Below are 23,575 nucleotides of genomic sequence, written 5' to 3'. Positions count from 1 at the left end.
CAATCTCGCTTTTGAATACAGAGGCCAAAGTTTGGGCCAATATGTTGGCCACCTGTTTGGTGGGGGTTATCCCTTGATTGGTCTATCCGGATCAGTCCGGGTTTATGCAGCAGCATAATACTCCTCCCAATCTTCGGAGAGTGCATAATGCAATAGCCTTGAGTGAGTCACAACCTGGACATAGAGCCCTTTTATCCATTGACTTCCAGAACGCCTTCGACTCGGTGGATTGCACATTTCTGTTTGCCCTCTTGTTCAGAGTTGCCTTTGGTCCCAAATTTATATTATACATACACCTTTTCTATACTGGCTTGGTGGCCAGGGTAAGGGACAGGGGAGGGGGATTGGATTGGTTTTCCAATAGAGCGGGCACCCGCCAGGGCTGCCCCCTTTCGCTTTTGTTCTTCATGTTGATGATGGAGCTCCTGGCGGCTTGGTTGAGGGACAAGGCACTTCTGGAGGGCTTCCGGTGGTCGAAGGGAGCTTGTAATAAGATCTTGTTATATGCCGATGATGTTCTTTCGTTTCTGGCAAATCCGGATGTGTCGGGCCCCAGGAGCTTGAGAATCTAGCCATAGATGGATTGTATTCCGGCCTTCTGCTGAATGCTCACAAATCAACGGTCTACCCTATTCCTCCGTGCCCGGCTGTCATGCCATGGGTGTCAGAGTTACATTTTCTTTCTCATAGATTTAAGTACCTCAGAGTTTATATCACCGCTGATGTGACATGGTCCGATGAACTAAATCTGGCATCGCAGTTAGCACGCTTCGGACGAGATGTCAAGTTTTGCTACTCTTTACCTTCATCTCTTTTGAGATGATTGGCCATCTTAAGGATGGTCTCCCTCCCATGCCTCCTTTATTATCCGCAGCACCACCCCTTCCTGAAAAAAATGCTTCTTTAAGAGCATCAATGCACAGATTAGGTCACTGCTCTGGGTGGGCAGAATGCTTCGTATTGCCCTTGGAAAGTGTACTAGCCAGCCTATGAGGGCGTAATAGCTACACCAAATATGCTCCTATACTACTGGGCAGCTCACCTGTTGGTTGTGAATGACTGGTGCTTCAGAGGATTTAGTGATCCGGCTTATGCTGCGGAGTGATGGATACTGAGAGATCGAGATTTCATTCATGTGGTCTTAGGGGAGGGCTGGGGGGCTATCCCCGCAAAATCTCCCACCTGCTACACAGGTGGCAATTGAGATTTGGAATGCGGCCTTCAGGAAGGTGGGATGGGCGGACTGCATTACATTAGAGATTCCATTATGGCAGGGTAGTAGGTTACCATAGGTGGCCGCATTGCCAGGGTTTTCGGCCTGGGATACTATAGGCATCTATCACAATGGTAGGGGATGTGCTCAAGGTTGGGATGCTTAAATCTTTATATGGCTTGCAGGATGAGTTTGACTTGCACCACACCCAGTTCTTCCATTATCTCAAGCTCCGGCAAGCCCTCCTCCCCACAATACAATCAGTAGACACTATTCCTGAGTTCTACCCATTGGAAGCCAAAATCCTGCACACACACCTCTGGGAGTACAAGCTGGCAGAGCTCTATAAAATGCTACTGCACAACATGCCGGGCCTCCTGGTGGGGGTTTGGGCGGCTTGTGAGGGAGACCTGGGCCTGTTGGAAGGCAATGATTGGAGGAAGGCTGTGGAGACCCTAGAGAGGCAGTGATAGCACCCCAATTTCAGCTGATTTAACTAAAGGTGCTCCATAGGGTGTACTTCATTAGAGTCAGACTTAACAAGATGGTCCTCATCCCAAAGGGTGGCTGCCTATGATGAACGATCCGAAGGGTGATCTGCTCCATACATTATGCACTGCCCGGGACTGGCCCACTACTGGGGAAACATGCTGAAGAGGCTCAAGGGTGTGCTGGGTTGAGGTGTCCCCCAGATCCTGAACGTATTCTTCTTCACATCATGGATGACTTGGGGGGCACACAATACGAGAGGGCACTCCTGTGGCTTGGCTTAGTTGTTGTCAAGTGAGACATCGCTAGGGCATGGAAGGACTTGGAGGCGCCTGCTGTGGAAGCTTCGACAAAGTGCATGGGCCACTGTATGGATCTAGAGCACCAGATCTATATGTCACAGGAATGTCCCCAGAAACATTTCAAGATATGTGGGGACTGGGTGGAACACAGAGGGATCTATCTGGAACCGCATGGGGACCAGCCATGGGAGGCGGAGGAGACTCGAAAAGCACAGAATGCTGCATTTCCACTGCATGATCATAGGTGAAGGGTTCAGGCATTGTTATTTTGATGAACATGACTTTTATGACTTCTCACACACTGTTATGCTTCATCTGGTACCGTATTGTGGTGTTATATATGGATGTTCGCTGATCGCACTATTCTTGTTTATCTAAAACTCAATATATATTTTTTTTTAAGTTCTAACTTTATAATGATAGAAATGGCAGGAGTGGGGTTACGGTACTGTCGAACTTCGATGACTAAATGGAAATGGAGTCACCTCAACAAGAACTTTTAAAATTTTGTTCAAGTGAATCAACTTCTTCAGTGCCGGTGGGTTCACATGCAAGGACTTCAGCTCCTGCAAGTTTTAGCTGCTGTCACTCGACTTGGCCAACCACCTCTCTCAAACATATTTTCTTTTATATGTCTTGATGGTCAAAATCATCAGGCTTTATATGCTTCAGTTTTATGATAATGCTGCTTCTAAGTCCTGCTACCCTCTTTGGGTTCACGTAAGAACAAAACTGCAATTACTACTTGGCATGGAATAAATGGAAACTTTTAAAATGAAGACCTTCGGATACAGGAATAAGATGTAGACTTACGACATCCCTCTTACTTATACCTTGAAATATTTGAAGACACTCCCGTGTTCGCCTTACTAAACCTGCAGTTATGTGATCAGCCTTTCAGCTCAGCATACACAAATCAAAAGGCAGACTCGTCGTAGTCATGCCAATCACATAAAATATAAAGTAACAATGGAATCTGACATGCCTACGCCCCTGCTGAAGGCATCAAAAGAAAGGGTGGAGGAGGCCTTAGTGACATACCCTCTTTGCTAATAGATATATTAACTCAGTGGAGGTAATGTTCAAAGAATGTGATCATTCAACCCTGAGTTGGGTTGGGTTTTTTACATACAGCCCAATATCTCATCAGCGACGCTGGTCGGCATTAGTAAGACTATACAACAGCTCTCTATAGATTCAAAGCACTAAAAACTGTGGTATTGCATGAATCTCTTTCCTCTGTGTTCTAAAGATATTTTCAGCACTGCATTCGAGTTCCAATAAAATTATTAATGGGTGCCCTTATTATAGCACGAAAAGGATATATCAACGGAATTAGTGGCTCCATGCGCGGATGAAGTTACAACTTGACATATTCAGTAAAATAAGATTTTACACTGTTTGTAACTTAGAAATAGTGCATTGGTGTAACTGCAGCGCCCACAGACAAGTTCTTTCTCAGTGTACTGCGGTATCATCCGAAGTGGGAGGGGTAGGTGCCTAGACGCCCTCTGCCAAGAACAATCAGGTGTCTCACACCAAGTTCTGGCCCCACCAGGTCAGCGCGAGGGAGCTTCCCTAGTAAAGAATACGGTTCTGGGAAGGGTCCTGACGGAAGGATTACCATACGACACACACCAGGTCGTATACTGGATCCCTCTGATCACTGAGGGATCCCCTGCAATTATATGAGCACTATATATATTTTTTGGTCCTGACGAATTGCCTTCGTGGCGAGAAACATGTTGACCATTTGTTCACTAAGGGTTGAATGAGGCTCTACTACCTTGATTGTCCCGCCTCAATACCCCTTACTATTTTAATAAAGCAGTGAGCCATGCCATTAAAAATCTATCTTTTGGACTCTACTGACTTTTTTTAATCTCACCCACGCTCACTTTTGCACAACCATAAACCCCTTCTCTTTTTTAGGCCCCTCACACCCACACACCCTTTGGCTAAGGAATAGAAGATCCCCGCCAAAGTGCGACATCTGTTGTTGCCCGACAGGCATTGCACCGCCAGTCTGTCGCAGGGGCAGGATACCGATGATGACGCTGGACGATCACCGGGTGGGATTACAAGTGTAGTCCAACCGGTGACCTGTGTGAGGTATCCCTAAAAATTCCGAAAAGGGTTCACAACACTCACCCTTTCTGCCTGACTCGATGAGAGAGAGGCTCATGCCAGTCATTTAGTTGACTTTGCCCGGGGAACTCTGTATTATTAGTTGTTGGTTACAAACCACTGCTACCAAGTTGTGCCCGTCTCTGAAGTGTAAATCCTCACTCTCAAGTCTCCATCACAGCCAAGAAGTCTTGAATAGCTTGTCAGCTCTGAAAGTTTACATTTTTGCATCAGTTTGGAGATTGAATATCTACCATACCATGACTATCCCATGATTTTAGTTCTGCACGTAAACAACTCTTTTTCTTTTGGTTTTGATCCATGGTTGCCATTGGAGCCCTGTGTATGTAAACATATCTTGACATCCGGTACTTGTGTGTTTTAGCTATTATTCTCACCAGGTGCAAGAGGATCTTCTTGTCACCCAGCTCTGTTTTTCACATATTACTTCTTTACTCTTGTTAATAAACCTTTTCAGACTTCTGATTTATTATGAGCACAGATTTCTTTGAACTGGTATGGGGAAAAGAGTTTGGTTGCCTGCCAGGGACTATTCAGGGACCAGGTATGTGGGGGTTGTTTGTAGTTGACTGTGGAAAGATGAGATGCCACGTTGTATAGCCCATAAATATAGCACGAAACTTTTCTTTTCATTTAAAATTTCGAAAGGAAAAATAAGGCACCCGTAGTACTCTACATCTGGTAGGTAGCATTGTGCCATTGCTGTTTGCAATGGCTATCATAGGGTTTCATGCAGGGGAACCATAGTCCTCGTTTTCAGAAGGGATCTAAAGTCAGATGATCAGCAGGTTGTTTTTCTAGGACCCACTCTCACTTGATCCATTTCTCTGAATTTCCTCTTTCTGTTTTCCATTTGCCAATCTATATATATCGATTGCAACAAACAGAGGCAGCCCTGTAACTCAAACCAGGGGCCAATAAACAATATAAGAGTGACAATGGGTCAGGAATTTATTAGAAAGAATAACAATTATAACATATAATAGTCCATTCAAAGAACAAAAGGGTGAATAATCAAGTACCCACAAAAATATAAAAAAAGTTTTTGTGAATACACAAATATAAAATACACACAAACACAATAATACAATAGTGCTCACAAGGTTACACAAACCTTTACAAGAAAAAACAACAATGGCAGACGAAAAAATCCAAAGACAAGTTTGTCAGATGACAAAAACAAAAACACAACATATGCTTCCTCTTGATTTTTTGCCTGGATGGCGTCAATGGCGAATCGACCTTGCTAATTTATCAGTTCATCCTCAGGACAAAATCAACATACAGCGCAACCATCAAATATTCAAGCAATACTGATCCACTCTCAAACAAGAGACCAATGAGAGTCCAGCAATATGATCAATCAAACTATATACGTGACAAGAAGACATCCATTTCGTATACAGTGACGAGAGTAGCGGGCAGTGACTCAAGCAATTAAAATAGACATGCGATTTGGAACCGGAAGGTGCCTTGGAGAGAATTCCCTTGGATTTTTTGTCATGCCTTAATTGTCTTATTTAAATTATAGGTGGATTGATCGTATTGCAGGACTCTGATTGATCTCGTTTGAGATTAGATCAGTGTTGCTTGAATATTTGATGGTTGCTCTGTACGTTGATTATGTCCTGATGATGACCTGATAAATTAGCATTGGCGAAACACCGTGGATGCCTTACTTGGCAAAAAATCAAGAGGAAGCATACATTGTGTTTTGTTTTTGTCATCTGGTGGACTTGTTTTTGTATTTTGTTCCTCTGCTATTGTTGTTTTTTTGTTTACTCTTAAGTTTGTATTTTCTCAATTGCATATGTTTGTTTAACCGTGTGCGTACCATTGTATTTTTGTGTATATGTGTATTTTATATTTGTTTATTAACTTAAAATCTTTTGATATATGTTTGTGGGAACCGTAATATCCACTCTTTTGTTCTTTGAATGGACTAAAATATGTTATAATTGTTATTCTTTCTAATTAATTCCTGAACCGCGAGCTTTAGAAACCCCTGATAGATTGATTGATTGAGTCTTCCATTTCCTAACTTTATATCTATTTACTGATGCAGTTATTAAATATGTGTGTTCTCTGATATTGCTTTTTATTCACATGCACATTTCCCAAACAATAGTCTCATAAATTAGTTGTCCAAAATTTGTCTGGGACCTTTAAGTAGAACACGTCAGTGGATGTGTGCCTGCTCTGATGTCATTCAAAAATATACATTGTCACCATGTTCCTAAGAACCTTAATGCTCATGTTAAACATTTTATTACAGAGGCTGCAGCTCTAAACCTTGATTACTGCTATTTTGACCTGTTCAGGGTAGCATCCGCATGTCCGTAATGAGGCAATTATAGGGCTGATCCCAATTGTCAAATATGTGAGGGTAATCCAGCAGCTTGTAGCACCTGAGCTTTCCACACAGCTGTCCAGTGATAGGTAGTAGTTACTATAATAACGAATGTATGTGCCTGGCGATATCTGTCATGTTACCACCACTATCAACAGTGATTGCATCACAGCCAATGGAGTTATTAACTCTAGTCTAGGAGAAGGCATTTGTGGCATATATCCACCTCCGCCTTGACCATTAATACCAAACTTCCAGTTCCTGCACTTCACTAGCAAATTGCAGGAAAGAAACTTGTTATACTAGCAGAGCTGTTCTCTACATCCCTCTTGTAATAAACACTTCAATTTAGGATCCCTTTCCAAAGATCTTTATGATTTAGGCCCCAAGCCCCTTGACAAGGCGATAAAGGACTCGGACTGATGACAGTTAGTAACAAATGGATTAAAAAGAAAGAATTGTTTGTTGGTTGCTCTAAGTATTAGTCGGTGCAACCTGCTCAACTCAAACTTCATACAAAAGAAGGAAAACACCGAACTTAAGGCTGAGCTTCTATATATGACCAAGAAACAAAAAAAATGCAGAAGTATACGTGTCAAAAACAAAGATTAATTGAAGTTACGGTTAGGTTTGCTTATAACACCATAATGTATGTTTAAAATTATCTAGAATTCACTGAACAAAACACATATATTAGAGTAATGTTTCCAAAACTATGCCTGGAAAGCCATGAAATTTGCAAGTTATGGTTCAGTAAATAGCATATTTTATCAGTCATGACATGTTAAATGACATCACTGGTGATGTCACTGTTGACGTCACTGTTAACATCATCTAAAGCTACCAATACTCTACCATTAGCAGTGTGTAGTGGGAAGTTAGCTGCATGGCAGGACCATGTGTCCAATTCTTTGTGAGCCACTTTTCTACGGGCAGTGAGTCTTGGTGGTCCCATCCCAGTGCGCTCCAGTGCAGAGCATGCTGGCCATTATAAACTGTAGCACAGGTTTTCTTCCACAGGAATTGTGAAGTGCCTAGAAGCTACAGTGTGCGCTGAGCAGAAGACATAGTGAAATGCAACAGTGATGCGAGCAGCTGTAACCTGGCTACAGAAAGGCTAGTCAAATAACCAAAAGAAGCAAATTCCAGGAAGGAAAATATGGTAGGGGAAACAGAACAGTGAAATTTCCGCTTTTTCTCCTGCTGCGGGTATCTACAACAACAGGTTGAAAAAACAGACAAGGGCTTGATCAATGGACTTGCTGTAATTAGACCTCCCGAAAGCTTTCGATGTGGCACCATGCCTACAAATAGTAGGCCCGCTGAGTAGGACTGGAAAGAGAGTAATGCTGCCACCACAGGAGTTAAAAACTGAATGATATGCAGCGACACCACGGTAAACATTCAGTTCTCATGTATAAGGGCGTGGCGTGCCAAAGGGATCAGGTTTTCCGAGAGTCTGGAAGATCAGGGTAGCTATTTTCGGATCATGGAGGCCTGCCATGGGATCAATGCCCCAGAGGGAGCCTGTCAAATGAGGCTTGAATACAACCTGGCAGGGTTGTTCGAGAGGTGAAGATATGTTTTAATGGAAGGGCAAAGTCATACCTTTCTCCAGAGTCCAACCTTTAGAGCTCACGCCCATTCAAATAGGGACATGAGGTCTTCAAAAAACATCAGACTGGAGGGATTGTAGTTATTATAGCGGATGATTTCAGTATGACTAAACAAAGCAGAAAGGGTATTGAGGAAGAGCGTAAAAGTCCACAGGGGTCAGAATAGTGCCGAGAACATACGCTATATCAGAATTGTACACATCATTAGTAAGATCTCATCTGAAGTACTGTATCCAGATTCAGAGACCACGTCTCCAAAAGGATAGAGACGGGTAGCAGGCAGTCCAAAGATGGGCTGACAAAATAGTGTGCAATCTGGAGCACACGCCCTATGAAGACTGGCTAAAGCATTTAGTGCTGTGCTCGCTAAACATTGAGAAATACATGGGGTATAATAAGGCCTTTTAAACCCTGAAGACAAAATATTGAAACTTAGAAAACATTCTCCAGTGGTAGTTCCTGCATGAAACAGGGGACAACATATGAGACTGGGAGGGGATGGGACTGGAAACAACTCAGGAACAACTTTTGGATCTCATCTTTTTCACAGAACAAGTGTTTAAAAAGAATTGGGTGTTCTTCAATAAGATTTGAAAATACTATAAAAGAATGAATTAAAAATAAAATGCCTGGAAGAACAACAGGGAAACATAGACATCACACAGTAGAGGTTCTTCCGTTCAGAATTAATGTGATAGAAAACACATACTATATGGCAGCATGGCTTGTAAGGCAGGGGGACATGTAGAAGGGGTAAACCTGTCCCGCCTCATCTACCCCGATTTTATATATTTGTTTTTGTATTAGAATATTAGTTTGATTTCACAGTAGCTTCGAAAAGCTCAGTAATAGCATTGAAATGACTCAAATGTCACCAGATGTTTATTAAGGGACACAGTGCAGAACACAGAAAAGGGACTCTCGTTGAGTTAGGAGAACAGAAGACCGCTACCGAAGGAATTATTCAGTGATCAAAATAACGGATATAATATAATATAAATATAATACTACAATATTGAATGTGCCTCTCCGAACAGAAAGTGATTGAAACATCGCTCAGACAGCTTTGGAAACAGAACTGAAATCCCTTTTAAAACATTATTAAAACAGGTACAACAATTTAATATATATTTCATTGAGTGGTGTTTAAAAAGTTCCATTTTATTTATTCTAATTTTCTCTGCACTAACATTAAAATATCACAGTGGACAGCCGAATAATGCTATACCCCAGACTGACACGTCCCTGCATCTCACATTCCAAATAGTGACCGATGTGATGGCGAAAGGCGCACGGTTCCTATGCGAGGCCTTTAAACCATGCAAGGTTCCCCTGCAGCGTCCTCCGAGCTGCTGATTTACATCAGTCTAAAGCCAACACTGTAAGACCGCGTCCATCCCACAAATCTCTGACCGTTTCTCCCACACAAAAGGAGATCTATTTAACTAAGCACCAGATAAACTCAGCGAATCGCCACCGCAGCGCCTAAAACAAACAAGAATCGGGGATGAGGGAAGCGGCAGAAAATGCTGCCCACCCTCATCAATCAATTGACACAGCTAACGGATTGGAGAAACACAAAGAACGACAATTCTCGAACAACTTTGCTAACACCTTGTGTAATGTAACTGGTGTTCATTTAAAGCGCTCCAAAACGTTCGGGTAGTGTTGGCGCTGTGCAAAAACTCCAAAAACAAACAAGAAATCCGAATAATTTAATAGCAGTAACGGAGTGTAGCACAGGAAAATCACCCTTTTTATGTCAGTATAAAAAAACAGGCTGTCATCTGCACATCAGGGTCCCATAAACGTGGCTTTGAGAAACCTCCACCTCAGATGAGAGCGGAAACAGGTGTTCCTGATATGCATCTCTTTTACCTTAACGCTTTGAAGATTCTTTATCTAAACTCAAGAATAATATAATATAAAAAACAATCAAAGTGAGACAGGTGACCTTGGCATCCATCTTTCCAGAAGCAGCACAATCCCCTTGGTAAAGGAATAGCACAGTGGTTCAAGCACTACCCTCTTTCTAGAAAGGTGAGGGGGCATTTACAAAAGTTCACCTCAGGGAGGCCAGCCGAGTCCCCAGCATTACCTCCTCATAAGTCTTCCTCGCCACCAGAGTTACAAAGTGAGCTTCAGCTCCAACCAGTACCCTCCAAAGCAAAGTCAGCATCCCATACCTCCCATCTCTGCCCAACATGGCCGACCGCTGTCACACTTGACCCAGTATAAGGGGAGAGTCGTCCCAACCTACATTTCCTGTAGAACTACGAAGCCCCAAGAACCAATGAAGCCGATGGAAAAAACAGGGAGGGAGGTAGAAAAACAGGGAGGGAGGGATGGGAACTCATGTGGCGAGGAAGACAATACTCGGAGTAATGAAGATTACCGGCAAGTAACCGGGGCATTATCCACCCATCAGACTACTCCTGCCCACTGGCTGCTTTTGGGCAAGCAGGAGAGGTTTTCCTGTACAACCAAGTACGAGGCCAGCAACTTCTCTGTATCATGCTGAGCCTGTCCACCATAGAAACATCAGATAAATGTTGATCTGCTACTGGCTTCTTGCCATGTCCAACACACGTGTATTCTTATTACCAGAGCACTGATGAAATAAGACAGGAATGCTGGTGGGTACTGCCCAGTGGATGCCGGATGACCGACTGAGCAGCTTTTGTTAATAGTCTTGCGTTCTTGATAATTTTCATACTTGTGTCAACGCAATGACTGACACCTTTACCCAGTGTGACACATTTCGAGGGCCCTGATGAAATCACCCGTTTTTCCATGTATTAGAAATTGAAGCATCAGAGTTAGTGGAAACAAATGCTGACTCATTTGGACAGGCGGTTTCTTCACCATGTTACGAATAGCTGATCATACTGCTGCATTTAGCAATAACCAGATTAGCAACATGACATCATCAAAAGAGGACAGCCTCAAACTGGGCATTCGATTTGCCCATCTCACTGTGTTTATGAAATCATAAGATGAAGCAATAACATTCAACCTGAAGTTACCGCTTTTTTCTCAAAGTATACGGTACCCTAAATGTGTAATTCCTGATATAGGACTCATAGCCCATGTAATATGGGTAACAAGACAGGCTGATTCATCATCCTGTATGATTAAATGCTGAGAGTTGTAAATTTGATAAGATCTGTACTAAATTCAATTTGAATTGTTCAAGGTAATTGTTTATATGGTAAGTAACCTTTAAGCACTTTTTAAATTATGCGTGTATATAGCTATATCTATCTATCTATAAATAAATAAATGTATTTATATATATAGGTATGGATATAAACACATATAATTTAAAATGTATGTGCTTAAAGGTTACTTGCATTATTAAACTATTACATATATTACACATAATATATATATATATATATATATATATATATATATATATATATATATATATATATATATATATATATATATATATATAATATATATATATATGAAACACCAGAATCCTGACACAATGGAGATCGCGATGAAGCAGGTACAGACCACACAATGTGAAAGTGAAAAGTGCTTTTATTCCTCCTTGAGTGGCAGCATGACGCGTTTTGACCAGGGAACATACATACACATTAAAATGCAAACATTTTATCAGTCATGAAAATCCTTCTCAGCAATATTCCAACTTCAAAAATAAGCTCCTTTCAACTAAAATAACAATTGAATCCTAATGGGTAGTAGCACCTTGTTTGAATAAACAGGACGAATATATATCAGGATCACAGATATCCTCAGTGCTTTAAAAACAAGCATTAGGCATTAGCTTCACTGACCCCTCCAAGTAACATTTAACTGTCCATCCGGGTTTGCTTCCACACCCTCCATTTAAGGCTCTCCAACCTTAATTTCTGTCCTGGGAATTCTTGTCAATATTTTATCCAGTAAAATTACCTAAGAGGTGGAGTGAGTGGTTTATAGATTTCTTACCCACAATTTATGCTGTGTTTGTTTCATTAATTAAATGGGAAATTAAATTCAGACTATAATTTTACTTGCCTTATTGTCACTGTACAATCCCTGGAAATTGGAACACTGCAAGAGAGTGAAGATAGATTTTGCCAGTCTGTTTGTGCTGTTCCACTTCTCGGTGGCTTTAGAAGGTGATCAGATTCATTCGAGACGACGAAGACATTCCCAGCAAATAGATAATAGCTCTACTTTTTCTTCCCAGACAGTAACAGCGGATTACTTTCTTTTTACTTATTTCATCATATCTGCTATGAATTTTGGTTAAACATTTTCCCTTCTGATCCCTGGAGGTTGATCATTCTGTTTAGTACTAAAATAGGGCATCCATATACATCTAGACATTCAGCATGGATCTTATCGCTCTCATCAATAGAGTGTCAATGATTAGAAGCAACAGAGCCTAAAAATATTAGGTATGCCCGATTTGTTGGCTGTTGCTTTTATACTCACATTGTTTACATTGGTGTCGTAAGAGAAAGATCTAATAAATATAACGTCTAGATAAGATTCTACAACCTGCAGTTTTACATTCCTGATCTACTCTAGACATCCACTTGCAAAAGACCAGTATCTTGGTGTTATCCTTGATCACAGGGAGATCACTGGCTACACTATAATCTTGCAGAGCCAAGGACATGTGCTGCAAACCAATAGGGATTACGTCCAGCAGTGCACGACCATCTACATATACTATTATCCTATGCATGTTTAACCCTTCTTGTGACAAAATGAATTACAGGAGTTCAGCACAGCAGGCACATCTAATAAAAATCTGCATGAAAAGGCCAATGCCAGGCAATTCCTGATGGGGATCTTTGCAGATAATTTCCCAGATAATTCTATTTGAACATGTACCCAATTCTGAGAGGACAAAAGCTGAATAATTGATAACAAGTCCAAGGTTATCTTCCAGCGCCTAAGCTTCTTCCCCAATTAGTCTTTTTACAGAATTGAAAGCTGCCGTAAAGTCTACACAACAGCAATATAAGGTATAAATGCTCACTGGGCCTCTTGAAGACCTCCCCAACACCGAGAATTATCAACTGTGAAACACAATGGATAACATACTGTTTGTTTTACTGCAATCATTTGGTGAATTATCGGCCAAATACTCAAAGGTAACAAGAGGTTTTTTGTGAAGATTTTGTTCTGGTATCGGCAATTTTTTTTTATCATTGACAGATGGGGTTGTGAACATGAATCGTTCTTAAGTATGGGTTTTATTTGCTCTCCTCCGTGCCTCAGGGTCCTTCCAACTTGAAAAACCATGTAAAAATATGGATAATTAGGCTGCACACCAATCTGGGTTACAGCCCAATATACACCTTAGTAAACTATCAGGGCCTGCTGTCCTACTTGGATTTCAGGAAAATATTAACTCTCACCTTCTCCTGTGGAGATCAGTTCTAAGATCTCAGAATCCTGTAAGTATACGTTGGCTTCCCCCCTTGGCTATTGGACCTGCACAAAACCCCTGTCTGGATCCCAGCCCAATGGTCGTAGTTAAGGCATGTCTACATTTATTCATATTAACCAAAACTTCCAAATTTGCTTATGCTTCAGGATTTCATGCATGTTTTTCTGTTTCTTTCCATACATATTTGAGATTCAGATTTAATTCGCTTGTAAGTCAAGTTATCTTTTGCATTTTGAAACGTACATGCCTATCTGTTACATCTTCTTAGAATTTTTCTATGATTCAAACTTTCTCTATCAAATAAGGTTTCATTACCAAGTTTGAATTTAAATTTAAAATTAGGGGCAATGAGGCCATAAAGTGGTCTATCAAATACTCTTTTATAACATTCTGAACCAATTCATTAATGGATGTTCAATTGTTGGCTCTAGGGCTTGAATCACTGTGCCTCTAAATTCCATGATATAGTCATGATTTTAGAAAAACGAGCAAAAATTAATTATTCAATGATACATAAATTGAACGGATCGCCAGTTTTTCACAAGTCACCTCTTTTGAGACTTGCAAACCATGTTCTTTAATGAAGCAATGAATTAAATGTTGGGATTGTTTGGGTGTGTGATGTAAATTCTCAGCAGTCATGAGTCAGAGAGATGAGACTTGCATCTAAGATAATTGACGAACAACCAATTTATGAAAAGCACAGGATAGTGCCAATGCTGTTTAATACATTGTTGACAATAAGTATAAAAATCAGCATTATTATATACCATAGTAACACTCAGATGCTTTCTAAAAGGATGCTTACCTTTGCTGCAGCACCTGCTCCACTTGCTTGTGCTCCTGGTGGCTGACTGGTGCCAGGGCTTGTAGGGCTCGCAGGGCTTGTGGGACTTTTGGGACTTGTAGGACTTGTAGGTTTTTTCTACAAAGAGATACATGATCATGGTCAGTCTTTCTTTTCTTGACTTTATCATGGAGCACACATACATGTTACAAAGAAATTAAAACAATATTATTAACAATGGAACATAAGGGCAGTACATTCACGGAAAGGGCGAATAATATAAAAAAACAAGTCTAGTACGACAGCATTCAACCACCTAGGTATTCAGTATTTAAGTGGAGGAGGGTGAATTTCAAATACTGGTGCCAACCTTGAAAATGTGTGTGGAGTCAAGCTTCATGGGTGAGGGAGTCTTACTTAGTATAATGAGCTCAATATATACTTGCCCGAGTTTTTTCAGAAACCTAGCTCTGAAAACCACCAAGCGTCAAGATATGCAGTGGTTTAAAAAACATTATCACCAACTTGTGCTTGGGGTAAAAAACGTACTGGAAGCCTGTGATGGTTTGAGATTTTGTTTCAATACATGAACCTATTGTGACATTAAAAAAGCAGTGGCTAGCATATTTTTACCTTTTTAACTGAAGGTTCTGGGTAGAGGGTAACGGTAGCCAAGACATGCGGATGTCTCAGACAAAACTTTGAGCGGCACAGAAACAATTTTTTGACATTAGCTGAGCTCTACATGTTGAACCCACAGTTAAATTCACACAACACTTTTGTGCACCTTAGATGCATGTAAAGTGTGCGTCTTGTATGTATGGCAGATACGAGGGGTGTCTTCTGGGTACGTGTGGTTATGAGCTGTATCCGATGATGTCAAAGTAAGCTGTACCTATAGAATTGTTCTTTGTAGAACTACAGGATTTATTGGCCATTGTTCCCTTGCCTCCCGATAGACAGTGCCGGCTGTCAACAAACCCAAAATAACCAGTTCAACCAGCTCTAGTTACCCATGGTGAATATGTTATTTACACTGCAAGTGACTGGAGATGTGATTCCTAAAGAGGTGGTGAGTCCAGATGGGTTCATGCCAAAGAACACACCTGACTGGGGACTACATTCCCAGAGGAAGGTGACATGCTGTAAAGAAGTGCAGAATTAGTGACGGGAGAGCACTATAACAAGCCTATTGATAATCAGATTGATAAGAACAAAGAGCCATGGCGTGAATGGATGTGAGTCTCAGGGTGCCCAGTTAATTTCATCAGCAGTGTCTTGACATCTGATTGACCAACCTTGCTTAAAGGCTGCAGAGCGTCAACTCTTAAACCAGAATCACTGGCTTGAAATGAACGGTTGGATGAACAATTAAGCATTACAATTCTGATTTAGACTCTGCAGAATGACCGACCTCAAATAGGATGCAGCTGGAGCCAAACAACTTACAGATCGTAAACTAAAACACAGGGGTTTGCAGGGTACCTGGTCATTCTGCTTAAAATGCTATTTTTATGCACTGCCCAGAGTTCTGCTGTACACTTCATTGACCTCAGCAAAGGGACAACCGTTCATCACCCACCACATTTTTCGTCAGCATTTGTCTATTCTGCCCGCTAGTATTGCCTAAAAAAAGTTTTGGTGAAAATGCTGGCTGGCACTTCACAGCTTTCCAGTAGAAAGCTAAGATTTAGGTGTACTGCTGTCAATAGCAGAACACAGCACAAAAGTGTACTGATTGGCTATCTCACGTGAAGTTTGACTCTCAACGAAGACATGGACTAGGTCGCCAAGGCTTCTTGGAAGCTGGTACCTTCTGTCTCTTCCACCGCAAGTAGTGTTCATGAAAACCACTGCATGGCTGAAAAGAGAGAGGGGATGCTTTGGACAACTGGGTATGTGAGGTGGCTAATAGTTTATATATTTTAAACAGTTACTACTGGGTGAACATGAGATTCGAGTGTATATATTAGGACACGATCAAACTGTATGAGTTTCAGTGACCCCATGGTAACCAAAAGGACCAAAGTAAAGATGTGTCATATGCCCATGGACTTGGGTTGCCATAGCCCTCTCCTCTCTGTCAGCCCACAACAGCACAATGTATGCTTTTGTGCTTAAATTGCAAAACTCTGGGGTTAGGTTGTGAGGTAGACTTTATGTGCAACAGAAAAAAGATGACAAAGCCACCTCCTCTTTTTAGGTCGAGCCTGGACGGTGCATGCTCTGCTCTGCAAGGCATGATGTATTGGAGTATGGCCTTTAAGCCCCACCCACTCTCCGCCCATATTTGTCATTGGCTTGTGTCATTGTCCTTCGTAAATGCTGGCTTCTAATTCCTTAATAGGCTTCTCAGTCCCTCCTTAGTGCCGACTTGTCTTCATTTGTAATCTCCCATGAGGACTGGCCCTTTTACTTCGGTTGTTGCACGGTAAGTCTTATTTAGTCTACAAGCACTATTTTCTTTAATGTGTTTCTTCTACTGCAGGCCCTACATGCTTTCCTGCAACATTCAGCTCATTCAGAGTGCCATGCACCATTTCACTCTCGCTTTTACAAAAAAAAGCATTTGTTAGTCAACTTGACAAACAAATGTTTTTTTTGCTAAAAGTGCCCCATACCGCACTTTCACTTTAATAGCTGCCTTGGACCTTTCTTTAGACACGGCTCATGTAAAAAAAGGGACGTGGCCTCTATTAACGTAAAAGCGGAGCATGGGGCGCTTGTAAACAACAAGCGTTTGCAATGCAATAGGCCTCCCATTTTAGAAACTTTGAACTATTGGTATTGTAAATGACAATGCCTTTATTATTGTAGGTTTTTTTAAATGCATAAATAAAAGGCATTGTCATTTACAATGCCAATAGCTCAAAATCTCGCAATTGCAAGACCTATTGCATTGCAAATGCCTGTTGGAAAAGTCACGTTGGAACTACAATTGAGTATCTGCGTTCCCACAACTGGAAGTTGAACTATTACGTTGAAATTACTAGTAATCGGGAAATAAGAATTTTTTCCACATTTAGACGTGCAAAGTTAACACTAACATTCTAGTGGTGTAAAAAGCACAGATTTCCCAAGATGTTTTGTGAATTACCTTATTGTTTTGATCTTGCTACAGTTTCAGCTGTCCGTCAAACAACAGCATTCTACACATACTACGCAAAGAGGACTTTTTACCAACCTTTGCTAGTGATTAGATGGCTTTTTTGTCAATCTCAGTTAGCTGCTCCTCTTTATTGGATGGCTACCCTCTGTATTCAGTTTGTTGTATTGATCCTTGAGGTCTAGCATATTTTGAGTGGATAAGGTTTCTACTGCTGATGTTTTGGCCATTCCTCTCCCCACCATTCTCCCAGTCCATGGTGGTAGCCGCTACTGGATTTGCCAATGTCAGATGCTTTTCAGAAATGCCTGCATGACAAAACCAATAATGACAACCGGCCATTTAAAAATTAAAGGAAACATTATTGCTTGATTGAAGACGGCTGCCGCAGTTTGTGATGCAACAAGTGTTGTCACGATAACCATATTTTCCATACTTAAAAAAATGGCAGCCACATTGTGTTCTCGTGTTGCATGGTCACAACACGTCACACACACGTTGTTTTCTATACTTTTAAAATTGCCACAGAGTTGCATGGCACAAAATGATGACTCAATGCATGTCATATCATGCAACTCACAACCCTTCCTAAAGCATGGCAGACAATGGTTTCTATACTTTTAATACGGCCAGTTACCGCAATCGACTATGCCAATAGTGGCTCAAATAAAACTGTAAATGAAAGAGGAATATGAAGCAGCCTTTAACAAAAGCTTGGTCTACCTTAATGAACTACATTTACCTTCTGTCAATCTTTGAACACACAGCTGCAATAGAAAACAAAAAAACCCAATACCGCCCATTATCCTGCTGAGAACTTCCAAAGTCATGTAGATGTGCTGCCACACCTGCCGCCCTCTTACTTACAATGCCATTGTATCAGATGGATCATGTCCAAGGTCACACTGGCCTGCTTTAAGGCCTGCTGGGCCGGTTTTTACTGATGATTTCCCTGATATTAAAATAAACCTTTCTGCAGCAAGCTCAATCCATGCACAAGTTCATAACTGCCCCAACTTTCAAACATGGGCCCCTTTTTTACACTAACTGATTTACTGGTGGGGGGGCATTTTAATTTTGTTGCCCAGGTCTATTTTATGTCTCAGTCTGCTGCTGATCAGGTCTCATCAATGTAATGATAAGATGGTTTGTAAGATGCACATACCAGTGATCCTCTGGTTTTAGAGTCAATGGGATATCTGATTGTTTATTTTAGTGGTAAAAGCTATCTCATGTTTGTGGGAAAAATAGTATGCATGGTCTGTTGATCTGTGTATTATTGATGTTTATAAGTGGATGATTTGTCTGTCACTGATGTGTATGATATGATGGTATGTGTGTTAGTATTGTGTATGACCTAATAATTTTGTGGTCGTACCATTCATGATCCAGCCTTTTATTAGTAAATGGTATGCAGCGTCTGATGGTTAGTGTGTTAGTCACAAGATGAAACAATGGTTTGTGGTTGGTGATGTGAATGATCTGCTGGTCTGTGTGTTGCTAATATTTACGACCAGTCCGTTTGCATGTGTTAGTGCTCTATATTAAGTATTGTTTTCTGTATTAGTGACTCCTATGCTTTGATGGTTTGTGTTCTAGTGACATGTATGCTCTAATGGCGTGTGCTTCAGTATTATATCCAATAGTCAAGCTACATGACAGCCATTAAATCCATGAGAACCTGGGTATACAATTAAAGAATCTTCGTGTGGGAGAAGACAGGAAGCATCTAATCAAGGATTGGACAACAACTTGCTTACCCTTATTGCAGGGTTTTTGACGTGTAGACTATATATATATATATTTTTCTCGTGCCTTACACTTAAGGATTTTGGACGTCCTGGATTGAGTCCTAATTGAGGCACTGTATATCTTTAGGGCGGAATTAGTGTTCTCTTTGCTAACATTTGAGCCCTGATGAAGTTCCCTCCGTGGAACGAAACACGTTGGCCGATGCCCATCTTTTACTACCAACTATAATAAAGTGATACTTTGAATATATATAGATGAAATCAACTCTATCCTTGGTGCATCTTCCACTTTCTACAGAGACTGTTTATCTGGTTACCAGTGGAGCTTTACAGCGGCAAGCTCTGGAAGTATTTGCACAGGACTCTTAATTCTCATGAAAACTGGGGTGATGTGCTGAAGTTTTGGTCAGCTGTTGATGGGAGTGTCTTTTTGTCTTTGTAATTAAAGAAGACAACACTGTTTCACACAGGTATCATATACACAACAATATAGTAAGTGAACAAAAGTATATCAAAGATCATTAAACCTGCCAGACTTCTTGGAGCTTGTCAGTTCCAAGGAGTCTTGCAAGTCTAATAATCTTTGATATTATTTTGTTCTCCTACTATATTTTCGTGTATAGGATACCTCTACGAACCATTGTTGAAGTCTTTAATACATATTGTATCCAGTCCCTTTATCAGTGGTAGTTTCTCAATTAGGGCTCTTGGGCGGAGCTCTTCTGAAATTCATACGTTTACCTAAAAAAACATTAAACAGATCGATATATTAAGAGATAGAATCATATCTCCTAACAAATCGATGTATTTAATTCTGGTCTGTCTGTCCCAGGTTGCCTAAGCTGCCTCACTCTGGAGCAGGAGATAGATATCAGGCAGTAAATACACTTTCTGCAATGTGAAGCAAGATGCAGGACTTACCTTTCTAAAGCCCTTTATTGTCATTGTAGTTTATAATGGTATCCACTGTAGGCCGGTAATACATCACGGTTTCAGGTGTCAGAGTCTGCATCTCTGCGTGAGGCCAGACGCCCATCATTCACAAGCATAGATTCCACCCTTTCCCATTCGTCTCATGGTAGGACTGAATGGAAGCATGTGTCATTTGGCTCCTTATTATCGATAATGGTAAGTGTTATAATGCTAACCCCTTGTCACGCTAACCTCTTCCACTGTGGCACCGCAGGCTCTGGATGCAGGTTGCTGACCCCTTTATAACTGGAGCCACTGTATTTGTTCCCCAACGAAATTGATATGTAGGACGATAAAGGATTTTTGTTCCCTTGAGCAGTTTATCCAAAAATCAGAGTCAAAGGGAGAAATATGTGCTTGTAGTAAAGGCAGGTACATGCTGTATGGTATTAAAACTAGCCCCTTCTCTATGCCCTTAACATTAATACCAAAAACATGGATTGACTTATGACCAATGACTGCTAAAACATTAAGGTAATGCATGTCAATGATTTAGTACCTCTTTCCTTTCACGTTTTACTTAATCTTGCATTCCCCAAGCATGTTAGATATTATAGTTCAATCAATCAATCAATGTATTTGCAAAGCGCACTACTTACCCGTGGGTATATCAAGGCGCTGAGGGATGGGGGTGCTGCTACTGCTCAAAGAGCCAGGTCTTGAGGAGTCTTCTGAAGGTGAGCAGGTCTTGGGTCTGCCGTAGGTGAATGGGGCGGGTGCTCCAGGTCTTGGCGGCGAGGAAGGAGAAAGATCTGCCGCCGGAGGTTGCTCGTTGGATGCGGGGAACTGCAGCGAGGCCGGCGGTGCGGAGCTAGTGGGTGGGGGTGTAGAAGCTGAGACATCTGTTGAGGAACGCTGGTCAGGCATTGTGGAGGGCTTTGTGTGCGTGGGTGAGGAGCTTGAAGGTTATCCTCTTTTTGTCGCGTAGCCAGTGTAGGTCTCAAAGGTGGGGAGTGATGTGGCTGCAGCAAGGGGTTGTGGAGAATCAGTCGTGCAGAGATGTTCTGGATGCGTTGCAGCCGCCTCAGGAGTTTGGCCGGAACTCCTGCGTAAAGTGCATTTCTGTCGTCTAACCTGCTGCTGACGAGGGCCTGGGTGACTGTTCTTCTTGTTTGGTGGGGATCCACTTGTAGATCCGCGGAGCAGGCGGAGGTTGTTGAGGCAGGAGGAGGAGACGATGTTGACCTGCCTAGTCATGGCGAGGGTGGAGTCGAGGATAAATCCTAGGTTGTGTGCGTGGTCGGTGGTGTCGGGGCTGTTCCCAGTATGGTCGGCCACCAGGTGTCTTCCCAGGCTGAGGGGCTGGATCCGCAGATTAAAGCCTCCGTCTTGACCGAGTTCAGCTTCAGTTCCTCATCCATTCGGCGACGGCTTTCATTCCTTCGTGGAGGTAGGTTTTGCCGGTCCGGGGTCTTTGGTGAGGGAGAGGATCAGCTGGGTGTCATCGGCGTAGGAGATGATGTTGAGGTTCTGCTGTCGGGTGACGTGGGCGAGAGGAGCCATCTAGATGTTGAACAGCGTTGGGCTGAGGGATGAGCCCTGGGGTACGCCGCAGATGATCTTGGTGGCTTCGGAGCAGAAGGGGGGAAGGCGGACGCTCTGTGTTCTGCCGGAGAGGAAGGATGTGGTCCAGTCCAGGGCCTTCTCTTGAATCCCGGCGTCGTGAAGGCGTGTTCACAGTGTGTGTTTGCAGGCCATGTCGAAGGCTGCTGACAGGTCCAGGAGGATGAGGGCTGCTGTTTCTCCATTGTCTAGCAGGGTCCTGATGTCGTCGGTGGCAGTGATGAGGGCGGTCTCAGTGCTGTGGTTGCTGCTGAACCCGGACTGGGACAGGTCCAGGATGTTGTTCTCCTCGAGGTAGCGGGTCAGTTGTTTGTTGACGATTTTCTCGATGACCTTCGCCGGGAACGGGAGCAGGGAAATGGGTCGGAAGTTCTTGAGGTCCTTGGGGTCCGCCTTGGGCTTCTTGAGCAAGGTGTTAATCTCTGTGTGCTTTCAGCTGTCCGGGAATGTCACTGTCTCGAAGGAGATGTTGATGACTTTCCGGAGATGGGGTGCGATGGCTGTGTTGGCTTTGTTGAAGATGTGGTGTGGGCATGGGTCTGATGGCGACCTGTAGTGGATGGTGTTCATGATCTTGCGGATGTCGTCGTCGTTGATGTCGGTCCAGGAGAGCAGGCGGTTGTAGCGGGTGGTGGTCGCGGGGGGAGGGGAAGACTCGGTGGTTGTCTGGGCGGTCGTGGCATTGAAGCTGTTGTGGCTGTCGGCGATCTTGCGAGGGTGGGATGTCATTGGTGTTGGAGCTAGGGTTGGAGAGTTCCTTCACGATGTTGAAGAGCTCTCTGCTGTCATGTGCGTTGTTGTCTAGGCGGTCTTTGAATGAGGATCTTTTTGCGGATCTGATGAGGTGATGGTGTCTGCGGGTGGCGTTCTTGTGGGCTATGTAGCTGTCCAGTGTTCGTTCGCGAAGCCAGTTCTTCACCAGTTTCCGGCATGTTCGTTTGGAGGCCTGGAGTTTTTCGGTGAACCAGCTGGCTTTCTTGGTTGTGCGGTTGTTGGAGGGTTTTTTGAGCGGGCTTGGGTGTTGGCGCAGTCGTCAATCCACTGTCTGAAGTTGCGAGCGGCGATGTCGGGGTCAGCGGGTCGGTTCTGGGCGAGGGCGGCGGTTACCTGGTTTTCGGTGACTTTACTCCAGCAGCGGTGAGGCATCTGGTGGGTGTGGTGGTACGTGGTGGGCTTCCTGAAGGTGAAGTGGATGCAGTGGTTTTCGGTCCAGTGGAGTTCAGTGGTGTGGTTGAAGGAGACGTGGGGGCTTGCGGAGAAGATGGGGGCGAGCGTGTGGCCGGCGGAGTGGGCTGGTGTAGTGACAAGTTGTCTGAGACCGAGGTTGGCAAGGTTGGCGATCAGGGTATTTATGTATCGTGAGATGGTCAATGGTCTAGCTGAGGAAAACAGGGAATCAGACGGCAACAATGTCACCTGATGGTTCTATTAATGTCCTTTGATTGCACTCCTCTTTCTTGAGAAAATGTAGAACTAGAAAATGTGATTTATATAACGAAATACATCCCATTAGCACAATATTAAGACATGATCACTGGCACATAAAAACAATCCAAGGTGGTTGCCGATGCATCAATATGCATCTGCACACATGGGAGGCCATCTTAGAATTTCCTTTTCTAAAAAAGTAAAAGCATTCCAAGACATATACACATGTTTGCGCAAGCGTGCACATGCATTTTTTTTAACTTTATGGGTCCAAACAGCCCTACTATCATTTTAGAATGATAAATGAAAAAACAAAAATATAATCTTAATGCCGCACAAAGAAATGGAAATGAGAGTCCCAGTAGCAGAGTGCAGCTGCAGGACCCTCCCCATCGCAAATTAATTTGGATTCAAAGGGCTGGGGAGCC

The 23,575-nt window shown here is 42.6% G+C and overlaps 1 protein-coding gene across 21 annotated transcripts in view; it reads right to left on the bottom strand.

The window, feature by feature from the left end:
• Positions 1 to 23,575, bottom strand: part of CAST (calpastatin) — a 641,814-nt gene that overhangs the window by 457,838 nt on the left and 160,401 nt on the right. For all 21 annotated transcript variants that reach the window (XR_015309292.1, XR_015309294.1, XR_015309295.1 and 18 more), the window contains exon 3: positions 14,349 to 14,465. Coding sequence is in view for 17 of the 21 variants with exons in the window: in XM_086960931.1 (XP_086817057.1) it covers positions 14,349 to 14,465 (117 nt within the window). In the remaining 4 variants the exon portion in view is untranslated. The remainder of the gene's footprint in view (positions 1 to 14,348; positions 14,466 to 23,575) is intronic.

This window comes from Lissotriton vulgaris, chromosome 3_1 (assembly GCF_964263255.1).
Source record: "Lissotriton vulgaris chromosome 3_1, aLisVul1.2, whole genome shotgun sequence".
Classification (NCBI taxonomy): domain Eukaryota; kingdom Metazoa; phylum Chordata; class Amphibia; order Caudata; family Salamandridae; genus Lissotriton; species Lissotriton vulgaris.
This window is presented reverse-complemented; position numbering and strand designations above follow the sequence as displayed.